At 43.1% G+C, this 25682-nt stretch overlaps 1 protein-coding gene across 7 annotated transcripts in view; it reads right to left on the minus strand.

Moving 5' to 3' along the window:
• ppp1r9a (protein phosphatase 1, regulatory subunit 9A) overlaps positions 1 to 25682 on the minus strand; it is a 126556-nt gene that overhangs the window by 94285 nt on the left and 6589 nt on the right. For all 7 annotated transcript variants that reach the window (XM_045709835.1, XM_045709838.1, XM_045709837.1 and 4 more), the window contains exon 2: positions 22307 to 23904. In XM_045709835.1, the coding sequence (XP_045565791.1) occupies positions 22307 to 23743 (1437 nt within the window). In that variant the 5' untranslated portion in view covers positions 23744 to 23904. The remainder of the gene's footprint in view (positions 1 to 22306; positions 23905 to 25682) is intronic.

Raw genomic sequence — 25682 nt, forward strand, 5'->3', positions numbered from 1 at the left:
TTTTTCAAATGTATTAAAAATAAAATATATATATTCAGACCATTTGCTATGAGCTTCGAAATTGAGCTCCGGTGCATCCTGTTTCCATTGATCATCCTTGAGATGTTTCTACAACTTGATTGGAGTCCACTTGTGGTAAATTCAATTGATTGGACATGATTTGGAAAGGCACACTCCTGTCTATATAGGGTCCCACAGTTGACAGTGCATGTCAAAGCAAAAACTAAGCCATGAGGTTGAAGGAATTGTCAGTAGAGCTCTGAGACAGGATTGTGACGAGGCACAGATCTGGGGAAGGGTACCAAAAAATGTCTGCAGCATTGAAGGTCCCCAAGAACATAGTGGCCTCCATCATTCTTAAATGGAAGAAGTTTGGAACCACAAGTCCTCAACTGGAAGCTTCATTAAATAGTACCCCAAAAACACCAGTCTCAACGTCAACAGTGAAGAGGCGACTCCGAAATGCTGGCCTTCCGTCATTTGCAACAAGTTTCTGTAAATTATTTTTGGTAGCATTTCTATGTTGAAGATTAAAAAAATATTTTCCTCCATATTCCATCCAGTTCGCTTTATTTTTATAATATATTATACTTGACCTTTCTTGAATAAGTTCCTCCATTTCTTTTTAGTTTTTCCTCTAACTTATTCTGTGCCTCTATGTTTCAGTTTGTATTGCTATCTATCTGTACTGTTGGATCCTCTATGTTTCAGTTTGTATTGCTATCTATCTGTACTGTTAGATCCTCTATGTTTCAGTTTGTATTGCTATCTATCTGTACTGTTGGATCCTCTATGTTTCAGTTTGTATTGCTATCTATCTGTACTGCTAGATCCTCTATGTTTCAGTTTGTATTGCTATCTATCTGTACTGCTAGATCCTCTATGTTTCAGTTTGTATTGCTATCTATCTGTACTGCTAGATCCTCTATGTTTCAGTTTGTATTGCTATCTATCTGTACTGCTAGATCCTCTATGTTTCAGTTTGTATTGCTATCTATCTGTACTGTTAGATCCTCTATGTTTCAGTTTGTATTGCTATCTCTCTGTACTGTTAGATCCTCTATGTTTCAGTTTGTATTGCTATCTATCTGTACTGTTGGATCCTCTATGTTTCAGTTTGTATTGCTATCTATCTGTACTGTTAGATCCTCTATGTTTCAGTTTGTATTGCTATCTATCTGTACTGCTAGATCCTCTATGTTTCAGTTTGTATTGCTATCTATCTGTACTGTTAGATCCTCTATGTTTCAGTTTGTATTGCTATCTATCTGTACTGCTAGATCCTCTATGTTTCAGTTTGTATTGCTATCTATCTGTACTGTTAGATCCTCTATGTTTCAGTTTGTATTGCTATCTATCTGTACTGTTAGATCCTCTATTTCCTTTGTTAAGATCAACTCTTTTGACCTACATTGTTTTTGTTTTAAAGATGAGTGTTGAAATGCATGGCCTCTAAAAGCACATTTACAAGTGTCCCTTCACTTGTTATTTGTTATCAACCAGACTGTTGGCCCAAGAAAGAATTCATTCGTTATGGCACAATAACAACCACTAGGTGCCCCATAACTCCCATCAAACAAACATCCCACTGACACAGCAAGAGAGAGGGAGGGAGCGAGGCTCGTTCACAATGGAAGAGCAAGCCAAACCCTGAATGGATGTCAACAACTGTCTCCTTCATGTCGTGCAGTCACCTTCGTTCACATACAGCACAGGACAAGGGTTGTGACCCAAAAGGCACCCTATTCATTATACAGTACACTGCTTTTGACCAGGGCCCATAGGGCTCTATATAGGGAATAGGGCTCCATTTGGGATGCATCCAAAGTGTGGGCAGGAGGGGCATTTAATGTTGCCTGTGACAACAAAATCTCCATGGTTGTTAAGGCACTGACTACAATAATTCAATCCAAACACCCTCTCCAATCCCATGTTATTCATTAGGCTAGTTAGAATGACGTGGCGTGGTTGCGGTCTGCCATATTCTAATTCTAAGCCATTACGGTTGATTGCTTGAGAGATTGCTAGCGAGCTACGTAGACATTGTCATTGAAACTGTCCTAGAGAATTTCAGACATTCCTTCACTCAATTGACTACAGTAACAACACAATTGTACAGCAGAGTATAACCCTTTCACTCAGCTGACTATATTAGCTCAATAGGAACATGAACATAGTACAGCATGACATAGTGTATGTGTTTTCAACTTCACACACTGACCTCTAGACTGGCTTTTCAAGTGTGGACCTCAGGCTTTACTGTCTGACACACAATGGTGAGAGAGAGTGAGACGGCAGTAACACTGCTGGCTGGGTGGCTCTGCACAACACACAACAACGTGTCCCAGTTGAGGCCTCCTGGGCTATGTATCAAATCAAATCAAATGTATTTGTCACATACACATGGTTAGCAGATGTTAATGTGAGTGTAGCGAAATGCTTGTGCTTCTAGTTCCGACCATGCAGTAAAATCTAACAAGTAATCTAACCTAACAAATTCACAACAACTACCTTATACACACACGTGTAAAGGAATGAATAAGAATATGTACATAAAAATATATGAATGAGCGATGGCCGAACGGCATAGGCAAGATGCAGTAGATGGTATAGAGTACAGTATATACATATGAGATGAGTAATGTAGGGTATGAAAACATATAAAGCGGCATTGTTTAAAGTGGCTAGTGATACATTACATCAAGATGGCAAGATGCAGTAGATGGTAGAGAGTACAGTATATACATATGAGATGAGTAATGTAGGGTATGAAAACATTATATGAAGTGGCATTGTTTAAAGTGGCTAGTGATACATTTAATTACATCAAGGTGGCAAGATGCATTAGATGGTATAGCGTACAGTATATACATATGAGATGAGTAATGTAGGGTATGTAAACATTATATAAAGTGGCTAGTGATAAATTGTTTACATCAATTTTTCCATTATTAAAGTGGCTGGAGTTGAGTCAGTATGTTGGCAGCAGCCACTCAATGTTAGTGATGGCTGTTTAACAGTCTGATGGCCTTGAGATAGAAGCTGTTTTTCAGTCTCTCGGTCCCAGCTTTGATGCACCTGTACTGATCTCGCCTTCTGGATGATAGGGGGGTGAACAGGCAGTGGCTCGGGTGGTTGCTGTCCTTGATTATCTTTTTGGCCTTCCTGTGACATCGAGTGGTGTAGGTGTCCTGGAGGGCAGGTAGTTTGCACCCGGTGATGCGTTGTGCAGACCTCACTACCCTCTGGAGAGCCTTACGGTTATGGGCGGAGCAGCTGCCGTACCAGGCGGTGATACAGCCCAACAGGATGCTCTCGATTGTGCATCTGTAAAAGTTTGTGAGTGTTTTTGGTGACAAGCCGAATTTCTTCAGCCTCCTGAGGTTGAAGAGGCGCTGCTGCTCCTTCTTCACCACGTTGTCTGTGTGGGTGGACCATTTCAGTTCGTCCGTAATGTGTACGCCGAGGAACTTAAAACTCTCCATCCTCTCCACTACTGTCCCATCAATGTAGATAGGGGGGTGCTCCCTCTGCTGTTTCCTGAAGTCCACGATCATCTCCTTTGTTTTGTTGACATTGAGTGTGGGGTTATTTTCCTGACACCACACTCCGAGGGCCCTCACCTCCTCCCTGTAGGCCGTCTCGTCGTTGGTAATCAAGCCTACCACTGTAGTGTCGTCTGCAAACTTGATGATTGAGTTGGAGGCGTGCATGGCCACGCAGTCGTGGGTGAACAGGGAGTACAGGAGAGGGCTGAGAACGAACCCTTGTGGGGACCCAGTATTGAGGATCTGCGGGGTGGAGATGTTGTTACCTACCCTCACCACCTGGGGGCAGCCCGTCAGGAAGTCCAGGACCCAGTTGCACAGGGCGGGGTCGAGACCCATGGTCTCAAGCTTAATGACGAGCTTGGGGGGTACTATGGTGTTAAATGCTGAGCTGTAATCGATGAACAGCATTCTTACATAGGTATTCCTCTTGTCCAGATGGGTTAGGGCAGTGTGCAGTGTGATGGCGATTGCGTCGTCTGTGGACCTATTGGGGCGGTAAGCAAATTGGAGTGGGTCTAGGGTGTCAGGTAGGGTGGTGGTGATATGGGCCTTGACTAGTCTCTCAAAGCACTTCATGATGACGGAAGTGAGTGCTACAGGGCGGTAGTCATTTAGCTCAGTTACCTTGGCTTTCTTGAAAACAGGAACAATGGTGGCCCTCTTGAAGCATGTGGGGACAGCAGACTGGGATAAGGATTGATTGAATTTGTCTGTAAACACACCAGCCAGCTGGTCTGCGCATGCTCTGAGGACGCGGCCGGGGATGCCGTCTGGGCCTGCAGCCTTGTGAGGGTTAACACGTTTAAATGTTTTACTCACGTTGGCTACAGTGAAGGAGAGCCAACAGGTTTTGGTAGCGGGCCGTGTCAGTGGCACTGTATTGTCCTCAAAGCGAGCAAAAAAGTTGTTTAGTCTGTCTGGGAGCAAGGCATCGTGAGCCGTGACGGGGCTGGTTTTTCTTTTGTAGTCCGTGATTGACTGTAGACCCTGCCACATACCTCTCATGTCTGAGCCGTTGAATTGCGACTCCACTTTGTCTCTGTACTGACACTTAGCTTGTTTGATTGCCTTGTGGAGGGAATAGCTACACTGTTTGTATTCGGTCATGTTTCTGGTCACCTTGCCCTGATTAAAAGCAGTGGTTCGCGCGTTCAGTTTTGCGCGAATGCTGCCATCAATCCACGGTTTCGGGTTGGGGAATGTTTTAATAGACGCTGGGGGTACAACATCACTGATGCACTTGTTAATAAACTCGCACACCAAATCAGCGTATTCGTCAATGTTGTTGTTCGCCGCAATGCGGAACATATCCCAGTCCACGTGATCGAAGCAATCTTGAAGCGTGGAATCCGATTGGTCGGACCAGCGTTGAACAGACCTGAGCGCGGGAGCTTCCTGTTTTAGTTTCTGTCTATAGGCTGGGAGCAACAAAATGGAGTCGTGGTCAGCTTTTCCGAAGGGAGGGCGGGGGAGGGCCTTATATGCGTCGCAGAAGTTAGAATAACAGTGGTCTAGGGTTTTGCCCACCCTGGTAGCACAATCGATATGCTGATAGAATTTGGGGAGCCTTGTTTTCAGATTAGCCTTGTTAAAATCCCCGGCTACATTAAATGCAGCCTCAGGATATGTGGTTTCTAGCATTTGATTGTGAGGAATTCTAAGTCAGGTGAACAAAAGGACTTGAGTTCCTGTATGTTGTTATGATCACACCACGTCTCGTTAATCATAAGGCATACAACCCCGCCCTTCTTCTTACCAGAGAGATGCTTGTTTCTGTCGGCACGATGCGTGAAGAAACCAGTTGGCTGTACCGACTCAGATAGTGTGTCTCGAGTGAGCCATGTTTCCGTGAAACAATGAACGTTACAGTCTCCGATGTCTCTCTGGAATGCTACCCTTGCTCGGATTTCGTCTACCTTGTTGTCAAGAGACTGGACATTGGCGAGTAGTATGCTCGGGAGCGGTGCGCTATGTGCCCATCTACGGAGCCTGACCAGAAGACCGCTCCGTCTGCCCCTTCTACGGCGCCATTGTTTTGGGTCGCCGGCTGGGATCCGATCCATTGTCCTGGGTGGTAGGCCAAACAGAGGATCCGCTTCTGGAAAGTCGTATTCCTGGTCGTAATGTTGGTGAGTTGACGTTTCTCTTTTATCCAATAGTTCCTCCCGACTGTATGTAATAAAACCTAAGATTACCTGGGGTAACAATGTAAGAAATAACACATTAAAAAAAACAAAATACTGCATAGTTTCCTAGGAACACGAAGCGAGGCGGCCATCTCTGTCGGCGCCGAAGTATTCCCTACATAGTGCACTACTTTTGACCAGAGCCATATGGGACCTGGTCAAATGTAATGTACTATATAGGGAATAGGGTGCCATGTGGGACATATACATGGTGATCTTTAAGAACGGGCATCGGAAACAACATGAGGTGCTCTGCCTCTGTGAGAGGACGGTGATGTCACAGGCGGAGACGAGGGGCGACTGACATGGAACACTGTCCACGTCATCGACCAACAACCGACCTGGCAGGCAGCCTCCATAAGCACAGATCTCAGCTCAGGTTTCCTGGGACATTAAAAATTCAAGCCCAGAGGGTCGGGTGTCACCGAAACAATAACACCGCCACATGAATAATAGACAGACACAAACACACACAGTCTTGTACAGCTAAGCTTGTGGGGACACACAATTCAGTCCCATTCAAAACCCTATTTTCCCTAAGCTCTTAACCTTACCCTAACCCTAACCCATACTCTTACCCTCACCCTCACCCTAACCCGTACTCTTACCCTAACCCCAACCCTAACTCCACTTGGTATGAATGGTAAAGAGTAGGATAAAGCATTGACTGTGGGAGTTAGTGAGGGCCTAATTAAGAGAGCCGGAGGGGCCACCGACACGAGGAGGAAGTTCAATAAAAAATGATGTATTTATTTGCTCAATCTGGTTTTGTCTTTTTTATATTGAATGTTATTATATTAAGCACTTCAACGTAACACTTATCTTTGTAGAACTTAATCCTTCATCCCTTGGTGGGATTTCCACTTATGAATTTACTTTAGGTCTCTGCATATAAATACTTTGGTGTATGGTTAGATGATAGGCTTTCTTTTAAAAAACATGTTACTGAATTGGGAAAAAAGCTCAAATTCAAGATAGGGTTCCTTTATACAGAAACAGGGCTTGTCTGTCCTCCGTAAACAGAAAACAAATTGTGCAGGCTACTTTTCTGTCCGTTTTAGATTATGGTGATATTATCTATATGCATGCATCGGCAAACACATTAAAACCACTGGATGCTATTTACCATTGTGCACTCAGGTTTATCACGGGTGATAGTTACAAAACTCATCACTGTATCCTATATCAACATGTGGGTTGGGCCTCTCTATCTGTGAGGCGAGAGCAACATGCTCTCTTGTTTATTTATAAAGCACTTCTTTTAAAACTACCTCCATATATATCATCATTCATTTCCTCTAGATATACTAATTTTAAAACCAGATCACAGATGTGGATTACATTAGAGACTCCTGCGGTCTCCACAGAGTTGGGTTGGACTGCCTTTAGTTCCTTTGCACCTTATTTATGGAACAAACTGCAGATCCAACTTAAGTTAGACACTCTGGTGTCCCTTGCCCATTTCAAAAATGTTATGGAGGATCAATATGATGTTGTCTGTGATTGTTTCTGTTGAATTGTGTCTTTGTTTTGTATGTTTGAAATGTTCTTGTCTGTATGCCTAAAACCGTACATGTCAACATGTTTACACAAGGCACAGCCGTAAAAGAGATCCAGGTCTCAGTCTGTTTTCCCTGTTAAAATAAAGATTTGAAAAAAAAAAAATCTTATTTCATTATTTATCTATTCATTTATTGGTCCAGTTTGCATGTTTTATTATGATTTTATTATATAAATGTTGTTTTAAAAATAAATGTTTTTTACCCTCAGCACTTTATCAACAATTGTCTTCCTCATGTTGTTGAACTGTCATGGGTGAACCATCGGAGTTCTCGGCCTTTCATGTTCTCTCACCCTCTCCAGACCGGTCTGATGTACAATATAGAAACAGGGCAGAAAGTTGCGATAGGCCTGTGCAACCCAAGGTTTGATACCAGCATAAACAGAAACCCTCTTAAACCTAACCCTAACATTAACCTTAAACATAACCCTAACCTTAACCCAAAAACCTAACCCTAAAACTAATCCTAGCTCCTAACCCTAACCCTAAAACTAACCCTAGCTCCTAACCCTAACCCTAAAACTAACCCTAGCTCCTAACCCTAAAACTAAAACTAACCCTAGCTCCTAACCCTAACCCTAAAACTAACCCTAGCTCCTAACCCTAACATTAACCTTAAACATAACCCTAACCTTAACCCAAAAACCTAACCCTAAAACTAACCCTAGCTCCTAACCCTAACCCTAAAACTAACCCTAGCTCCTAACCCTAACCCTAAAATAACAATAAACCTAATTCTTAGACTAATTCTAACTTTAACCCTAAACACCCTAGAAATAGCATTTTACCTTGTAGGAACCAACAAAATGTCTCCAGTTGGTCCATTTTTGTTTTGTTTAAAGACGTCCACAAACACACACACACACAGTTATTGTCACTATCACAAGTATCATAGAGGTGAGAGAGAGAAGAGACAAATTCTTCAAGACCAGATTTCAGTTCCCTTAAAGATGACCTCTGTTCAGGAAACGTAGACCCCACAGTGATAGTCTGCGTTTGAAATGGCACTAGATTTGGCTGGCTGAACCGTGCTCTATACAGGAAATAGGGTGCCATTTGCAGACGCAGGCTGTGTGGCTGGGCTGTCCAAAAGTAGTCCACTACAGTATAGGTGTCATTTGGGACACAATGGGTATTCTGGAAGCGTCTGACGCTCAAGCCAATGGAGCAGTGTATTTATTGGGCTTCATTGTGCAAAATGCCATTTCATTATGAAACTCTCTGCCTCATGGAACCCTGTTCAGTCTCATTACAGCCCAACACAGATTACAGAATTATCAGGCTGATGGGGAGGGAGTCATGCTGCTGCTTCACTGAGCTCAGTCAAAGGGAAGCGGAGAGATGGAGGGAGTAGACATAGAGAGAGAGAGAGAGAGAGAGAGAGAGAGAGAGAGAGAGAGAGAGAGAGAGAGAGAGAGGGAAATGGAGATGGAAAGATAGAGAGAGAGTAGACAGAGAGAGAGTGATGGAGGAGTTTTTGTGAATAATATGACAGTTTGACTGAAGAGAGAAGTTCAGTGAAAGCGAATCATCATCGACTGACCAACGTACTGTCAGTATGGGATGGTTTTGTTTACACATAACCACTATCAAAAAGAAGGGAAAGCAACCTCTAAATCGTGTACAAATCAAATCCTCTGTCTCTCTCCCACTGAATATCAGCCTCTCCCGGAACCTGAGGACCATTCCTATAGCCTGGTCCAGATGTGCTTTGGCCGATTAATCCTCTGACTATCTCTGATAGTCTAAATTGTTGGCTAAAGCACAAACAGATCTGTAGCCATTCTAGAGCACCTAATCCTTTCAGTTAAGGGTTAGGCTGGCTACAGGCCATCTCATTCCAGTCCAATACCAAAGGTGCCATTTTAAGATCATAATGTCAGTTACTCGGACAGATGTTGAAGCTCCAATCATGTCGAGAGAGAACAAATACGAGGTTGTAAGACTCCAAATACAGACAGTACATTTCACTGTGGTGTCTCTCCATCCAAGCCTCAAGCCACGGTCGTCGTTAACACAGGCAACCTAAATGAGCTCTCCTACTGAGAAGTCTGCATGTGTAAAAGTGTGAGAGATCTTTAGAGGGAGCAGGAGAATGTGGGATGGCATTTAGTCTGTTGTTCAAGCATCACTGGGTCCATCTCTGTCCTCCCTGCTCCTCACCACATACCAGATGGCTCTGAAGGAAATAGCAGTACATGTACTGCCATCTCTCGGAGATATCAACTTCAGATAGAATTGAAGAAAAGTAACAACGCACTCACACACACACAGAAAGACCCGCTTTCTGTCCAATTTCATCTGTCTGGCTATCTTCCTCTGAGGTAAAAAACAAAAACATCAACAACATACTAAATTGCAGTGGTGGAAAAATAACTAAATTGTCATACGTGAGTAAAAGTAAAGATACCTTTATAGAAAATTGAAAGTCACCCAGTAAAGTGAAAGTCACCCAGTAAAATACTACTTGAGTAAAAGTGCCAAAGTATTTGGTTTTAAATATACTTAAGTATCAAAAGTAAATGGAATTGCTAAAATGTACTTTAATATCAAAAGGATAGCAAGGGGCACTCTTCAACACTCAAACATAATTTACAAATTAAGCATTTGTGTTTAGTGAGTCCTCCAGATCAGAGGCAGTAGGGATGACCAGGGATGTTCTCTTGTAAAGTATGTGAATTGGACCATTTTCCTGTACTGCTAAGCATTCAAAATATAACGAGTACTTTTGGGTGTCAGGGAAAATGTATGGAGTAAAAAGTACATTATTTTCTTTAGGAATGTAGTGAAGTAAAAGTAAACGTTGTCAAAAATATAAATAGTAAAGTAAAGTACAGATACCCCAAAAAACGACTTAAGTAGTACTTTAAAGTATTTGTACTTAAGTACTTTACACCACTGGTAAATTGTTACTCTGAGGTGAAAACACTGCAGTAATAGTGTTTGTTGTGGTACATACTGCAGTAATAGTATTTGTTTCATTACATACTGCAGTAATAGTGTTTGGTGAGGTACATACTGCAGTAATAGTGTTTGGTGTGGTACATACTGCAGTAATAGTGTTTGGAGCGGTACATACTTGTCACGTCCTGACCATAGTAAGAGGTTATTTTCTATGGTAAAGTAGGTCAGGGCGTGACAGGGGGTGTTTTGTGTTTTTCTATGTTTTGTATTTCTATGTTTAAGTTCTAGTTTTTCTATTTCTATGTTGTTGTTTTTTGGGTTGATCTCCAATTGGAGGCAGTTGGTCCTCGTTGTCTCTAATTGGAGATCATATTTAAGTAGGGGTGTTTCTTCCTGGGTTTTGTGGGTTATTATATTTTGAGTAGTGTTTGTTTCCCTCTGCGTCACGGTTTGTTGTTTGTCGATTGAGTTATTTATGTACTGCAAAGTTTCACGGATTTAATAAAAATGTGGAACTACAACCACGTTGCACTTTGGTCCCCTCTCTACGACAACAGTGACAATACTGCAGTAATAGTGTTTGGTGAGGTACATACTGCAGTAATAGTGTTTGGTGCGGTACATACTGCAGTAATAGTGTTTGGTCCGGTACATACTGCAGTAATAGTGTTTGGTGCGGTACATGCTGCAGTAATAGTGTTTAGTGTGGTACATACTGCAGTAATAGTGTTTGTTGCAGTACATACTGCAGTAATAGTGTTTGGTGAGGTACATACTGCAGTAATAGTGTTTGGTGCGGTACATACTGCAGTAATAGTCTATGGTGAGGTACATACCGCAGTAATAGTCTTTGGTGCGGTACATACTGCAGTAATAGTGTTTGTGCGTTACATACTGCAGTAATAGTGTTTGGTGCGGTACATACTGCAGTAATAGTGTTTGGTGCGGTACATACTGCAGTAATAGTGTTTGGTGCGGTACATACTGCAGTAATAGTCTTTGGTGCGGTACATACTGCAGTAATAGTCTTTGGTGCGGTACATACTGCAGTAATAGTGTTTGGTGCGGTACATACTGCAGTAATAGTCTTTGGTGCGGTACATACTGCAGTAATAGTGTTTGGTCCGGTACATACTGCAGTAATAGTGTTTGGTGCGGTACATACTGCAGTAATAGTGTTTGGTGCGGTACCTACTGCAGTAATAGTGTTTGGTGCGGTACATACTGCAGTAATAGTGTTTGGTGTGGTACATACTGCAGTAATAGTGTTTGGTGCGGTACATACTGCAGTAATAGTGTTTGGTCCGGTACATACTGCAGTAATAGTGTTTGGTCCGGTACATACTGCAGTAATAGTGTTTGGTCCGGTACATACTGCAGTAATAGTGTTTGGTCCGGTACATACTGCAGTACGGGTGGATGATGCTTTGCACAGACCACCTCTATGCCTGGGGGATAATCTGTGAAGAGGTCATATCAGGCCTAGCTAAAATAGCAAGTGCATCCCAAATGTCACCTTATTCCCTATTTAGTGCACTTCTTTTATTTCTGAGCCATAGTGCTCTGGTCAAAAGTAGTGCACTACATAGGGAATAAGATGCCATTTGGGACACAACCCTTGACTAAACTGGTGAACTCTATTCTCCATTATGGGGAACTAAATCACTCAAATTCCGATTTATAACATCATTCAATACAACATTAACGTAATACAATACCACTTTGTTAATCACCTCCACATCCAGACTGTAAAGCCAACAGAGACAGATTGACTAAGCATTTTCACCAACCGGACATTCCTAGCTCTGGTCCTATCGTGCGATGACCACAATGAGTTGCCTCTACGTTTGTAGAGGAACTTGCACTAACGCCCTGGACCACAGCTAGACAATCCCAACCTTATATAATATACTATATAATATAATATACATGCCATTAGAGCAGACACTTTTATTCAAAGCAACATTTTACCTATAGGTGGTCCCGAGTCAAATGAAAACAAAGGCAGAGTAAAACATCAAACTGTCATAACGCTGACTGTGCAATTAATTAATTCCCTCTCACTTAGAATAGAATAGGCCTCCTCTACACACTGATTTAATATGGCTTTGGTTCTTCTGGGATTTATTACAGTAGCCTAAACGGTGAGCAAAATACACTAACGGACAAAACGCTAGCCTCTTTGATGTAATGACAGAGTGCAGCACAGAGAGGGTACAACTATCACTTCAATGTTCATTCACTAACGCCTCACTGCCTACCAGTCAGTCCTTCACATGTGCTTCATTCCATTAGGAAATCAAGATGTCAGAGCTGAGGCAAAAACTACTTTTCAACAGTAGACGCAAACGTTTCATTACAGCTGCTTTAAACTCCATTCAAGTAGTAGTGGGGAGGACGAGGAGGAGGAAAAGGGGGGACAGTTACAGGGAAGGAATGAGAGAAAGAAAGGGACTATGGAGGTATGGAGGGAGAGCTTCAGTCTCCATCCCCAGTGTCCTGCACAAGAGTGAGTATGATCGACCGGGTTTACATCGGGCTCTCTTACACACCACAAGACTGTGGTAACCCACCGAGCTAAAGCCTCTGCAATAGCTTGGGGAACTAACATAAGTCTCTAGGTCAATAAAGAGGAGTGGAGGGGAAGGGAGAGTTCCTGTTTGGATCACCAGGATCCTGAACAAGAGTAAAGGACCTTTAGATCAGAATAGACAGTTGCTAAGGATAACGTTGAAAATCCCTTACTGCAAAGACACACTGTACTGTAGATACTGTACTGTAGACACTGTACTGTAGATACTGTACTGTAGATACTGTACTGTAGACACTGTACTGTAGACACTGTACTGTAGATACTGTACTGTAGACACTGTACTGTAGACACTGTACTGTAGATACTGTACTGTAGATACTGTACTGTAGACACTGTACTGTAGACACTGTACTGTAGATACTGAACTGTAGACACTGTACTGTAGACACTGTACTGTAGACACTGTACTGTAGATACTGTACTGTAGACACTGTACTGTAGATACTGAACTGTAGATACTGTACTGTAGACACTGTACTGTAGACACTGTACTGTAGATACTGAACTGTAGATACTGTACTGTAGACACTGTACTGTAGACACTGTACTGTAGATACTGTACTGTAGATACTGTAGACACTGTACTGTAGATACTGTAGACACTGTACTGTAGATACTGTACTGTAGATACTGTACTGTAGACACTGTACTGTAGATACTGTACTGTAGACACTGTACTGTAGACACTGTACTGTAGATACTGTACTGTAGACACTGTACTGTAGATACTGAACTGTAGACACTGTACTGTAGACACTGTACTGTAGACACTGTACTGTAGATACTGTACTGTAGACACTGTACTGTAGACACTGTACTGTAGACACTGTACTGTAGACACTGTACTGTAGATACTGTAGACAATGTACTGTAGATACTGTACTGTAGACACTGTACTGTAGATACTGTAGACACTGTACTGTAGATACTGTACTGTAGATACTGTACTGTAGACACTGTACTGTAGACACTGTACTGTAGACACTGTACTGTAGATACTGTAGACACTGTACTGTAGATACTGTACTGTAGACACTCTACTGTAGACACTGTACTGTAGATACTGTACTGTAGACACTGTACTGTAGACACTGTACTGTAGATACTGTACTGTAGACACTCTACTGTAGACACTGTACTGTAGATACTGTACTGTAGACACTGTACTGTAGACACTGTACTGTAGATACTGTACTGTAGACACTGTACTGTAGATACTGTACTGTAGATACTGTAGACACTGTACTGTAGACACTCTACTGTAGACACTGTACTGTAGACACTGTACTGTAGACACTGTACTGTAGATACTCTACTGTAGACAATGTACTGTAGGTACTGTACTGTAGACATTGTACTGTAGACACTGTACTGTAGACAATGTACTGTAGATACTGTACTGTAGACACTGTAGATACTGTACTGTAGAAATTGTACTGTAGACAATGTACTGTAGACACTCTACTGTAGACAATGTACTGTAGATACTGTACTGTAGACACTGTACTGTAGACACTGTACTGTAGATACTGTACTGTAGACACTGTAGATACTGTACTGTAGATACTGTAGATACTGTACTGTAGACATTGTACTGTAGACACTGTACTGTAGACAGTGTACTGTAGACAATGTACTGTAGACACTCTACTGTAGACAATGTACTGTAGACACTATAGATACTGTACTGTAGATACTGTAGATACTGTACTGTAGACATTGTACTGTAGACACTGTACTGTAGACATTGTACTGTAGACAATGTACTGTAGATACTGTACTGTAGACACTAGACACTGTACTGTAGGTACTGTAGATACTGTAGACAATGTACTGTAGATACTCTACTGTAGACAATGTACTGTAGATACTGTACTGTAGACATTGTATTGTAGACACTGAACTGTAGACACTCTACTGTAGACAATGTACTGTAGATACTGTACTGTAGACACTGTACTGTAGACACTGTAGATACTGTACTGTAGACAATGTACTGTAGACATTGTATTGTAGACAATGTACTGTAGATACTGTACTGTAGACACTGTACTGTAGACACTGTAGATACTGTACTGTAGATACTGTACTGTAGACAATGTACTGTAGACATTGTATTGTAGATACTGTACTGTAGACACTGTACTGTAGACATTGTATTGTAGATACTGTACTGTAGACACTCTACTGTAGACATTGTATTGTAGATACCGTACTGTAGACATGGTACTGTAGACACTGTACTGTAGACACTGTACTGTAGATACTGTACTGTAGACACTGTACTGTAGACACTGTACTGTAGGCATTGTACTGTAGGTACTGTACTGTAGACACTGTATTGTAGATACCGTACTGTAGACATGGTACTGTAGACACTGTACTGTAGACACTGTACTGTAGACACTGTACTGTAGATACTGTACTGTAGATACTGTACTGTAGACGCTGTACTGTAGACACTGTACTGTAGATACTGTACTGTAGACGCTGTACTGTAGACACTGTACTGTAGATACTGTACTGTAGACGCTGTACTGTAGACACTGTACTGTAGGCATTGTACTGTTGGTACTGTACTGTAGATACTGTACTGTAGATACTGTACTGTAGACGCTGTACTGTAGACACTGTACTGTAGACACTGTACTGTAGACACTGTACTGTAGACACTGTACTGTAGACACTGTACTGTAGGCATTGTACTGTAGGTACTGTACTGTAGACACTGTACTGTAGATACTGTACTGTAGACACTGTACTGTAGATACTGTACTATAGACACTGTACTGTAGACAATGTACTGTAGACACTGTAGATACTGTACTGTAGACACTGTACTGTAGACACTGTACTGTAGACACTGTACTGTAGGTACAGTAGATACTGTAGATACAGTAGATACTCGAGATACTGTACTGTAGATACTGTAGATACTGTACTGTAGATACAGTAGATACTGTAGATACTGTACAGTAGATACTGTAGATACAGTAGATACTTTAGATACTGTACTGTAGATACTGTAGATACTGTAGATACTGTACTGTAGATACAGTAGATACTGTAGATACTGTACAGTAGATACTGTAGATACTGTACTGTAGATGCAGTATATACTGTAGATACTGTAGATAATGTAGACACTGTAGATACTGTACTGTAGATACTGTACTGTAGATACTGTACAGTAGACACTGTACAGTAGATACTGTAGATACTGTACTGTAGATGCAGTATATACTGTAGATACTGTAGATACTGTACTGTAGATACAGTAGATACTGTAGATACTGTACTGTAGATACAGTAGATACTTTAGATACTGTAATGTAGATACTATAGATACTGTACTGTAGATACTGTAGATACTGTAGATACTGTACTGTAGATACTGTAGATACTGTACTGTAGATACTGTAGATACTGTACTGTAGATACAGTAGATACTCTAGATACTGTAGATACTGTAGATACTGTAGATACAGTAGATACTGTACTGTAGATACTGTAGATACTGTAGATACAGTAGATACTGTAGATACTGTACAGTAGATACTGTACTGTAGATCTCTGCGTATGTTTTCTGCTATTCTCCAGAAAAGACTAAGAGTGAGCTACACATATCAAAGTATCCTAAAGCATCCCATTTATTATGTTCTGGAGTCACCATTCCTATATGATATGATCTGTGACTTCAGAACATGATAGCTACTGTAGAGAGCAGTCAGTACACTGCAGCAAGCAGCATGTACCTGTAGCCAACCAGCATGGATGTGGGTGTGGCCATACCACAGGATGTGGGTGTGGCCATACATATGTCGGATCTTAATTTGAGCCAGTTTGCAACAGGAAATGTAAATTATTATTTGGATTATAATTAATTGACTTTTTTGATACATTTTTCATAAAGGAAAATCAGGTCTGAAATATCAAAGTGGAAATTACAAACTTCAGAAGCCTTTTTAAACCTCAAATACACTACAAGTTTAAAATGTCCTGCATTGCAGGAAAGTTCTCCTGTAACAGGGTGACTAAATGAAGATCCTACATCGGTATGTGTCAGACCCAGACCCTCCAGGTCTGCCTCTGCCTCAGACCAGCCCAGTAGAGTCCCTCCACACTGGGACACTCTCTTACAGATGAGTGGGTGTATGGAGATCATACTGTAACTAGTGAGAGGAAAACATCTCATCTGGTGCCTAAATATACTGCTCAAAAAAATAAAGGGATCACTTAAACAACACAATGTAACTCCAAGTCAGTCACACTTCTGTGAAATCAAACTGTCCACTTAGGAAGCAACACTGATTGACAATCAATTTCACATGCTGTTGTGCAAATGGAATAGACAACAGGTGGAAATGATAGGCAATAAGCAAGACACCCCCAATAAAGGAGTGGTTCTGCAGGTGGTGACCACAGACCACTTCTCAGTTCCTATGCTTCCTGGCTGATGTTTTGGTCACTTTTGAATGCTGGCGGTGCTTTCACTCTAGTGGTAGCATGAGACGGAGTCTACAACTCACACAAGTGGCTCAGGTAGTGCAGCTCATCCAGGATGGCACATCAATGCGAGCTGTGGCAAGAAGGTTTGCTGTGTCTGTCAGCGTAGTGTCCAGAGCATGGAGGCGCTACCAGGAGACAGGCCAGTACATCAGGAGACATGGAGGAGGCCGTAGGAGGGCAACAACCCAGCAGCAGGACCGCTACCTCCGCCTTTGTGCAAGGAGGAGCAGGAAGAGCACTGCCAGAGCCCTGCAAAATGACCTCCAGCAGGCCACAAATGTGCATGTGTCTGCTCAAACGGTCAGAAACAGAATCCATGAGGGTGGTATGAGGGCCCGACGTCCACAGGTGGGGGTTGTGCTTACAGCCCAACACCATGTAGACGTTTCGCATTTGCCAGAGAACACCAAGATTGGCAAATTCGCCACTGGCGCCCTGTGCTCTTCACAGATGAAAGCAGGTTCACACTGAGCACGTGACAGACGTGACAGTCTGGAGAAGCCATGGAGAACGTTCTGCTGCCTGCAACATCCTCCAGCAGGACCGGTTTGGCGGTGGGTCAGTCATGGTGTGGGGTGGCATTTCTTTGGGGGGACGCACAGCCCTCCATGTGCTCGCCAGAGGTTGCCTGACTGCCATTAGGTACCGAGATGAGATCCTCAGACCCCTTGTGAGACCATATGCTGGTGCGGTTGGCCCTGGGTTCCTCCTAATGCAAGACAATGCTAGACCTCATGTGGCTGGAGTGTGTCAGCAGTTCCTGCAAGAGGAAGGCATTGATGCTATGGACTGGCCCGCCCGTTCCCCAGACCTGAATCCAATTGAGCACATCTGGGACATCATGTCTCGCTCCATCCACCAACACCACGTTGCACCACAGACTGTCCAGGAGTTGGTGGATGCTTTAGTCCAGGTCTGGGAGGAGATCCCTCAAGAGACCATCCGCCACCTCATCAGGAGCATGCCCAGGCGTTGTAGGGAGGTCATACAGGCACGTGGAGGCCACACACACTACTGAGCCTCATTTTGACTTGTTTTAAGGACATTACATCAAAGTTGGATCAGCCTGTAGTGTGGTTTTCCACTTTAATTTTGAGTGTGACTCCAAATCCAGACCTCCATGGGTTGATAAATTGGATTTCCATTGATTATTTTTGTGTGATTTTGTTGTCAGCACATTCAACTATGTGAAGAAAAAAGTATTTAATAAGATTATTTCTTTCATTCAGATCTAGGATGTGTTGTTTAAGTGTTCCCTTTATTTTTTTGAGCAGTGTATATACAATAAAAATCTAGTTAATCATGCATTCTGTTTGTATAGAGCAGTATACCGTCATAAACTGATCTAACAGGCATCTGTGTGCATCCATGCAGAAACGAATAAACAAAGTGTGTTTATATCAGCAGTTGCCACTTTCCCCATGCAGGCAGCAGCCTCCAATAAGATTTCTAGATTCAGAAGCCGGGATGTCAAAATAGATTTATCCGCTTTGAGAGGCACTAAGACATATTACAAAAAAAACGTTAAGACTAACTGACTACATGTTTTCTTTTCAATGTTGTTCAAGGGTCAAGCCGATCTCGTGCGGGGTCAGCCCAAGTGAAGGCCCAAGCTCAGGGACAAATATCTCTGTCTCTTTCACAAGTTGGAACAAAAGACAGAACGCTGATTGTTCGCAATGTGCCCAGAGGAGCGAGAGAAGGGAAAAAACACTGCAAACAGCCAAGACCTTCTGTAGGAAAACAGCTCCCTGGAGCTGCTAAGCATTTCAACTGTACGCGCACACACACCTACAGATAACCCAACCTAAAAAGGGACTGGAGAGCATTCTGAGTTCATAAAAGCTGTCTTGCAATAATAACCTCTTAATTCTTAGGAAGCAGCCCTGCTAGTCTATAGACTATATTAATAGGAGAGGTGGGACCAAACGTTTGGACTTTTAACACAATATTCAGTAAATGTTTCATATTGTGATGGCCTGGTATGGTTAGTTTGCATTATTATAATACATTGCAGAATGGCATTGGGTAGCACGGCTGGCAGACCTATATATCAGGCTTATAATTAGCTGGCTTATCTGAGAATTAAAATTGAGCGTAGCATGGGGATCTGATCTGATTCTGGAATTCTAAGAATATGTTATACTTCACACGGAAAAGTTAACCTTACTGACCCTATCCTGTTCTATAACGGAAAAGCCACAGCACGTGTGTGTATGTGTATATGTGTGTGTGTGTGCATTAGTGTGTGTTTTCAGCATACGTGTGTGTGCATGCATGTGTGTGTGTGTTTGTGTGTGTGTGTGTTGGCTGCTCTAGCAATCCAACATGTCCTGTGTAATTGTAATTGTTCTGCTCTGTTACACCTTTTTTATAGGATGGAACCCAACGTGTGGAATGTTTGTGTTAGCTCTAATTCCACACACACTCCCTTCAAACACACATAGACACGCATGCACACACGCTATTGATCATTGTTTATGTTCATATCAGTTGCAATAACACAAGCAAGGAAGTCATTGTTTGCCGCAGTCAGCAGATCTCCAAGACCAAGCAAATAAAGTAACTGTAGCAATTTGATTCGAGACGCACCTCTTATAAACAGGATGTAATCCTTTGAAAACAGAACTGTAATAACATAAAGAGTTTTAGATATAATGAACAATCGGCTGAATTCATCTCACCTGCAATGGATAAATGTAACGCAAACGTTCCAAAAACATACATACATGCTTTATTCCTTAATATAATATCTGCCCAGGAATTGTACTGTTTGATATTCTCAGAAATGTACTTATTGTAGTATTTTAAGATAGATGCCCATGTGGGCAGATGATTATGGTCACCAGGAAAAATGGAGCGCTGTATCTTCAACCCCACACTAACCCCAGTAGTAATACTAATGCTAGCCTATATCGCCACCTCTTAATTACGCTCTTATCCAGAGCTACATACAGGAGGGTTAAGTGCCTTGCTCTTATCCAGAGCTACATACAGGAAGGTTAAGTGCCTTGCTCTTATCCAGAGCTACATACAGGAGGGTTAAGTGCCTTGCTCTTATCCAGAGCTACATACAGGAGGGTTAAGTGCCTTGCTCTTATCCAGAGCTACATACAGGAGGGTTAAGTGCCTTGCTCTTATCCAGAGCTACATACAGGAGGGTTAAGTGCCTTGCTCTTATCCAGAGCTACATACAGGAGGGTTAAGTGCCTTGCTCTTATCCAGAGCTACATACAGGAGGGTTAAGTGCCTTGCTCTTATCCAGAGCTACATACAGGAGGGTTAAGTGCCTTGCTCTTATCCAGAGCTACATACAGGAGGGTTAAGTGCCTTGCTCAAGGGCGCATCAACAGATTTGTTCACCTAGTTGGCTCTGGGATTCGAACCCACAACATTTCAGTAACTGGCCCAACGTTCTTATCCGCTAGGCTACCTGCCACCCCTCATCTCCCACTGAACGTGACTCAGTAGGATGAGCACCTCACAATGTTACCCAATCCACACCATCTCACACCTGGAGACTAGGGACGCATTCATCAGGGTACATCTTAGCGAAACGTTTTTCAACGTAAAACCATAACAAGCGTTTCTTATTGGTCAAATTCAGTTAGCCCCTGCCCGCTTCAGCCACTTTGCTTCTGTTTTGTGGCTAGTGAACAAAACCCGGAACATTCATGAACTGACTGACTGACTCAGGTTAAAACACATCCAGGTCTCTGCCGGTGTGAAGACCAACTGGTCGCTGAGCCAGAATGATGCCAAACATACGGACCGCTGTTCATGCGCACATTACCCAGAAGGCAGCATTGTGACCCCAAACACCACGTCGCTACCAGACCCCTAGCCTTCATCTAGATAGTTATATAAGTCTATGGCTGCTACATTCTGCTAATCATTATCATCTTCATCATCATGTTCATCAGATAGGCATTGCTATAGTTGGTACTGTAGGTTGAGAAGTGTACTACTTTCAAAACAAATATCCAAATATTGAAGATAGCTGACTAATGGTATTACTGTATAAATGTTGAAGGTACCTGACTAATGGTATTACTGTATAAATGTTGAAGATACCTGACTAATGGTATTACTGTATAAATGTTGAAGGTACCTGACTAATGGTATTACTGTATAAATGTTGAAGATACCTGACTAATGGTATTACTGTATAGCTGACTAATGGTATTACTGTATAAATGTTAAAGGTACCTGACTAATGGTATTAATGTATAAATGTTGAAGGTACCTGACTAATGGCATTACTGTATAAATGTTGAAGATACCTGACTAATGGTATTACTGTATAAACGTTGAAGATACCTGACTAATGGTATTACTGTATAAACGTTGAAGATACCTGACTAATGGTATTACTGTATAAATGTTGAAGATACCTGACTAATGGTATTACTGTATAAATGTTGAAGGTACCTGACTAATGGTATTACTGTATAAATGTTGAAGATACCTGACTAATGCTATTACTGTATAAATGTTGAAGGTACCTGACTAATGGTATTACTGTATAAACGTTGAAGATACCTGACTAATGGTATTACTGTATAAACTTTGAAGATACCTGACTAATGGTATTACTGTATAAACTTTGAAGGTACCTGACTAATGGTATTACTGTATAAATGTTGAAGGTACCTGACTAATGGTATTACTGTATAAATGTTGAAGGTACCTGACTAATGGTATTACTGTATAAATGTTGAAGGTACCTGACTAATGGTATTACTGTATAAATGGTATGTTAGGACATGAAGAGAGTCAGCTAAACTAAAGATTTTCTCATCATAATTATACAGTATGACCTGAAAAACATAAAATGTTAACAGATCAAAGATCATCTTCCCCTCCCCCAATCCTAACTTTAACCATTAGTGGGGGAAATACAAGATCACCATACATGGGCAACTTCCCCTTAAACCTGGAAATATTACCCGACACTGATGAGGTCAAGGGCCACAACATCAAAAAATGACAAGGGACTTACCATCATGGGTTTGGTGCTGAAGCGTAGTTTCCTCTTCTGAGGGATATCCTCCTTCTCTTCTTCTGGTAGACCAGGGATCTCAGTAAGATCATTCCCAGGGTCGTAGATGACATCATCGTCACCATAAAGGTCATCGTCAGGGTCAGTACAGCTCTCCCCCCAGCCCTGGTAGCACGCGTCCCCATCCGCGTTAAAAATCACCCTCTCGTTCCCACTGTATTCCTCATTGGGCTCTTCTGCCTGGTCCTCTGGAGAAACCCTGGGCCTGGAGGAAGCCTTCTCCATCTCCACCTCCTCCCCAAGGGCCTCTGCCTCATCTTGTGCTTCATCCTTGGCTGGGGTGGCTGGGGTAGCTGGGGTATCAGGGGTGTCCTCAGAAGTCTTGTCCCCGACAATGGTGTCAGTCGTGGGCTTTGAGTCCATGCAGACTCCCTCTGTCTCTCTGAAGGTTTCGGTTTCCTCCGCCTGTTTCTCATCACACGATCCGTTCACCTCGCCTCCGTTGGTGGTGGCCCTTACGGGATGTCTCTCTCTGTCCCTCTGTCCCAACTCCTCTGCTGTCTCCTCTCTCTCCTGGGGCTCCTCCTGTTGCTGGACGGGTTTTAGCTCCACTGCCTCTGACAGCGGGCTGGGGCTGAGGAGGTCCTCTGAGGACGAGAATATGGGTAATTTTCCCCCCACGCGAATCCTGCACCCTCCGCCAGGCACCGGGGACTGGCGCGAGTCGTCTTCGCTGACGTCGCTGTGCCGGTGGGAATTGTCAGGGGAGTATAGTGCCCGGCCTCGGTAGCCTCGCCGGAATGAACCCTCGCCCCCTCCTCCCCCTCCCTGTTGGTCGACGTTCTCAAACACAGCGCTCAGCTGGCTCACTGTGGGTGACTGGGCTTCCGTTCTGGAACACAGCGAGTCCAGGGAGTCTGTGCTGCCCCTGTTGGAGCGCGCCCCTCGCCAGTCGTCCAGGTGCTCAGAAGAACCCCTCTTCTCCCGACCGTAGGAGTAGACGGGTGACTGGGAGGCGTCGCGCGACTGCTGCTCAAACAGCCTCCTGGTCTCTATGACCTTTGACCCTGCACTGGTTCGGTCTGCTGTAGGGTGCTGCGTGAGCTTGATGACCGAGCCGTCCGCCTTGTTGATGAAGTTGGTGGGCTTGGTCATCTTCTGAGGCGATGGGTCTTCCCGCCTGGTGGCGGCGACGGTGCTCTCTGTGCCCTGCATCTGCATGAACATGTCCTTGATGCGGCTGACGTGTGCGCCATACTGTCGTCCTCTGCGCTGGGTGACCCGCTCAGGGTCCTTGAGCTGGGGCTCCTTGCCGTCCTGCCGGGACGGCTGGTCGAAAGCCTTCTTCAGGGCCTGGAACTCTGTCCTATAGGCGTTGCGGTGAGGGGAGGCACTCCGGAGAGTGGTCCTCTCCCCCGAGGCCTCCGTCTTCAGCATGATGGCGTCAGAGGCGAGGAGGCGGAGGGGATCTCAGCAGCATCGCTGGGCCTTCATCTCACATATATTACTGTAGCGATTACTGTAGCGTCCAGCGAGTGCCCTGCCTGTGTGATTATCACTGTGATTTGATTTCACACTTCATTTGGGGCAATGAACACCTGGGAGAGATAAGGAGATGCCTGTTAGATACAAGAGATACCAAGCAACCTGTCAAATTGTCAAGCGGTCGCTCCTCTTTTCAGTTCGCAGCAGCTAGCGACTGGAACGTGCTGAAAAAAACAGTCAAACTGGACAGTTTTATCTCCATCTCTTCATTCAAAGACTCAATCATGGACACTCTTACTGACAGTTGTATTGTTGTCTCTACCTTCTTGCCCTTTGTGCTGTTGTCTGTGCCCAATAATGTTTGTACCATGGTTTGTGCTTTTTGCCTTTTGGTAGGTCGTCATTGTAAATAAGAATTTGACTTGCCTAGTTAAATAAACATTAATAAAAAATAAAAATAGTGAGGTTTTACACTACAGCATGCTGGGGAGATCCATTGCAATTCAGCTTTCGAAAATGTCACGAACAACACCATTTCTATGAATCTGAAGTGAAAGTGCAAGCTAATCATAGACAACGCTTAGCACAAGACGTGCATTGAATATAAAAAGGTATTTGCCCTCTAAAAGGATCTGTTTAGAAAGTAGTGTGTTTACCCATATATCTAATCAATACACACTTCCTCACGTGGAAGATAAAACATGCACTGATCAATATGGGCGATGGAAATCATGTGTGGGCCACTTGTAGTTATAAACCGGGTGTTTCAAGTTTATAACAGCAATAAGGCACCTCGGGGGTTTGTGGTATATGGCCAATATACCATGGCTAAGGCCTGTATCCAGGCACTCCGCGTTGCGTCATGCATAAGAACAGCCCTTAGCCGTGGTATATTGGCCATATACCACACCCCTCGGGCCTTATTGCTTAATTAGAGACTAAACATTAAACATCTTGAACTCTGTTCAATACATTTACATGAATAGATGTGGCCTGGGAGGGCATAGGCCCACCCACTTGGGAGCCAGACACACCCACTTGGGAGCCAGGCCCAGCCAATCAGAATTCGTTTTTTCCCACAAAGGGGCTTTATTACAGACAGAAATACTCCTCCGTTTCATCAGCTGTCTGGTAGGCTGGTCTCAGACGATTCCGCAGGTGAAGAAGCCAGATTTGAGTTCCTTGGTTGGCGTGGTTACACGTGGTCTGCGGTTGTAAGGCCGGTTGGACGTACTGCCAAATACTCTAAAATGACGTTGGAGGTGGCTTATGGTAGAGAAATTAACATTTAATTTTCTGGCAACTGATCTGGTGGACATTCCTGCAGTCAGCATGCCAATTGCACTCTCCCTCAAAACTTGAGACATCTATGGCATTGTGTTGTGTTACAAAACTACACATTTTAGAGTGGCCTTTAATTGTCCCCAACACAAGGTGCACCTGTGTAATGATCATGCTGTTTAATCAGCTTCTTGATATGCCACACCTGTCAGGTGGAGAGATTATCTTGGCAAAGGAGAAATGCTCACTAATAGGGATGTAAACAAATGTGTGGGAAAAATGTGCGAGGAATAAGCTTAATGAGCGTATGGAACCTTTCTGGGATCTTTAATTTCAGTTCATGGGACCAACATGTTTGTTCAGTATAGTTTACTGCCACACCCACTGCCCCAGCCCGTAGCATTCTGCATGGTCATCACGATTAATACCAGGTCTGAAGGACAGTTCAGCTCATAAACACCCAGGCAGGCCAGATGGTTTTAGGGAAAGGATGCAAGGGGGAGTTGTTTTAACACCACAAATAACTGTGATATAATCCATTGATAAAAAATAATATTGTGGATTCCATTTGTTTACAATTATAAGTATGTATAGGCTACATAACGTACGG

This window comes from Salmo salar, chromosome ssa27, assembly GCF_905237065.1.
Source record: "Salmo salar chromosome ssa27, Ssal_v3.1, whole genome shotgun sequence".
Taxonomy (NCBI): domain Eukaryota; kingdom Metazoa; phylum Chordata; class Actinopteri; order Salmoniformes; family Salmonidae; genus Salmo; species Salmo salar.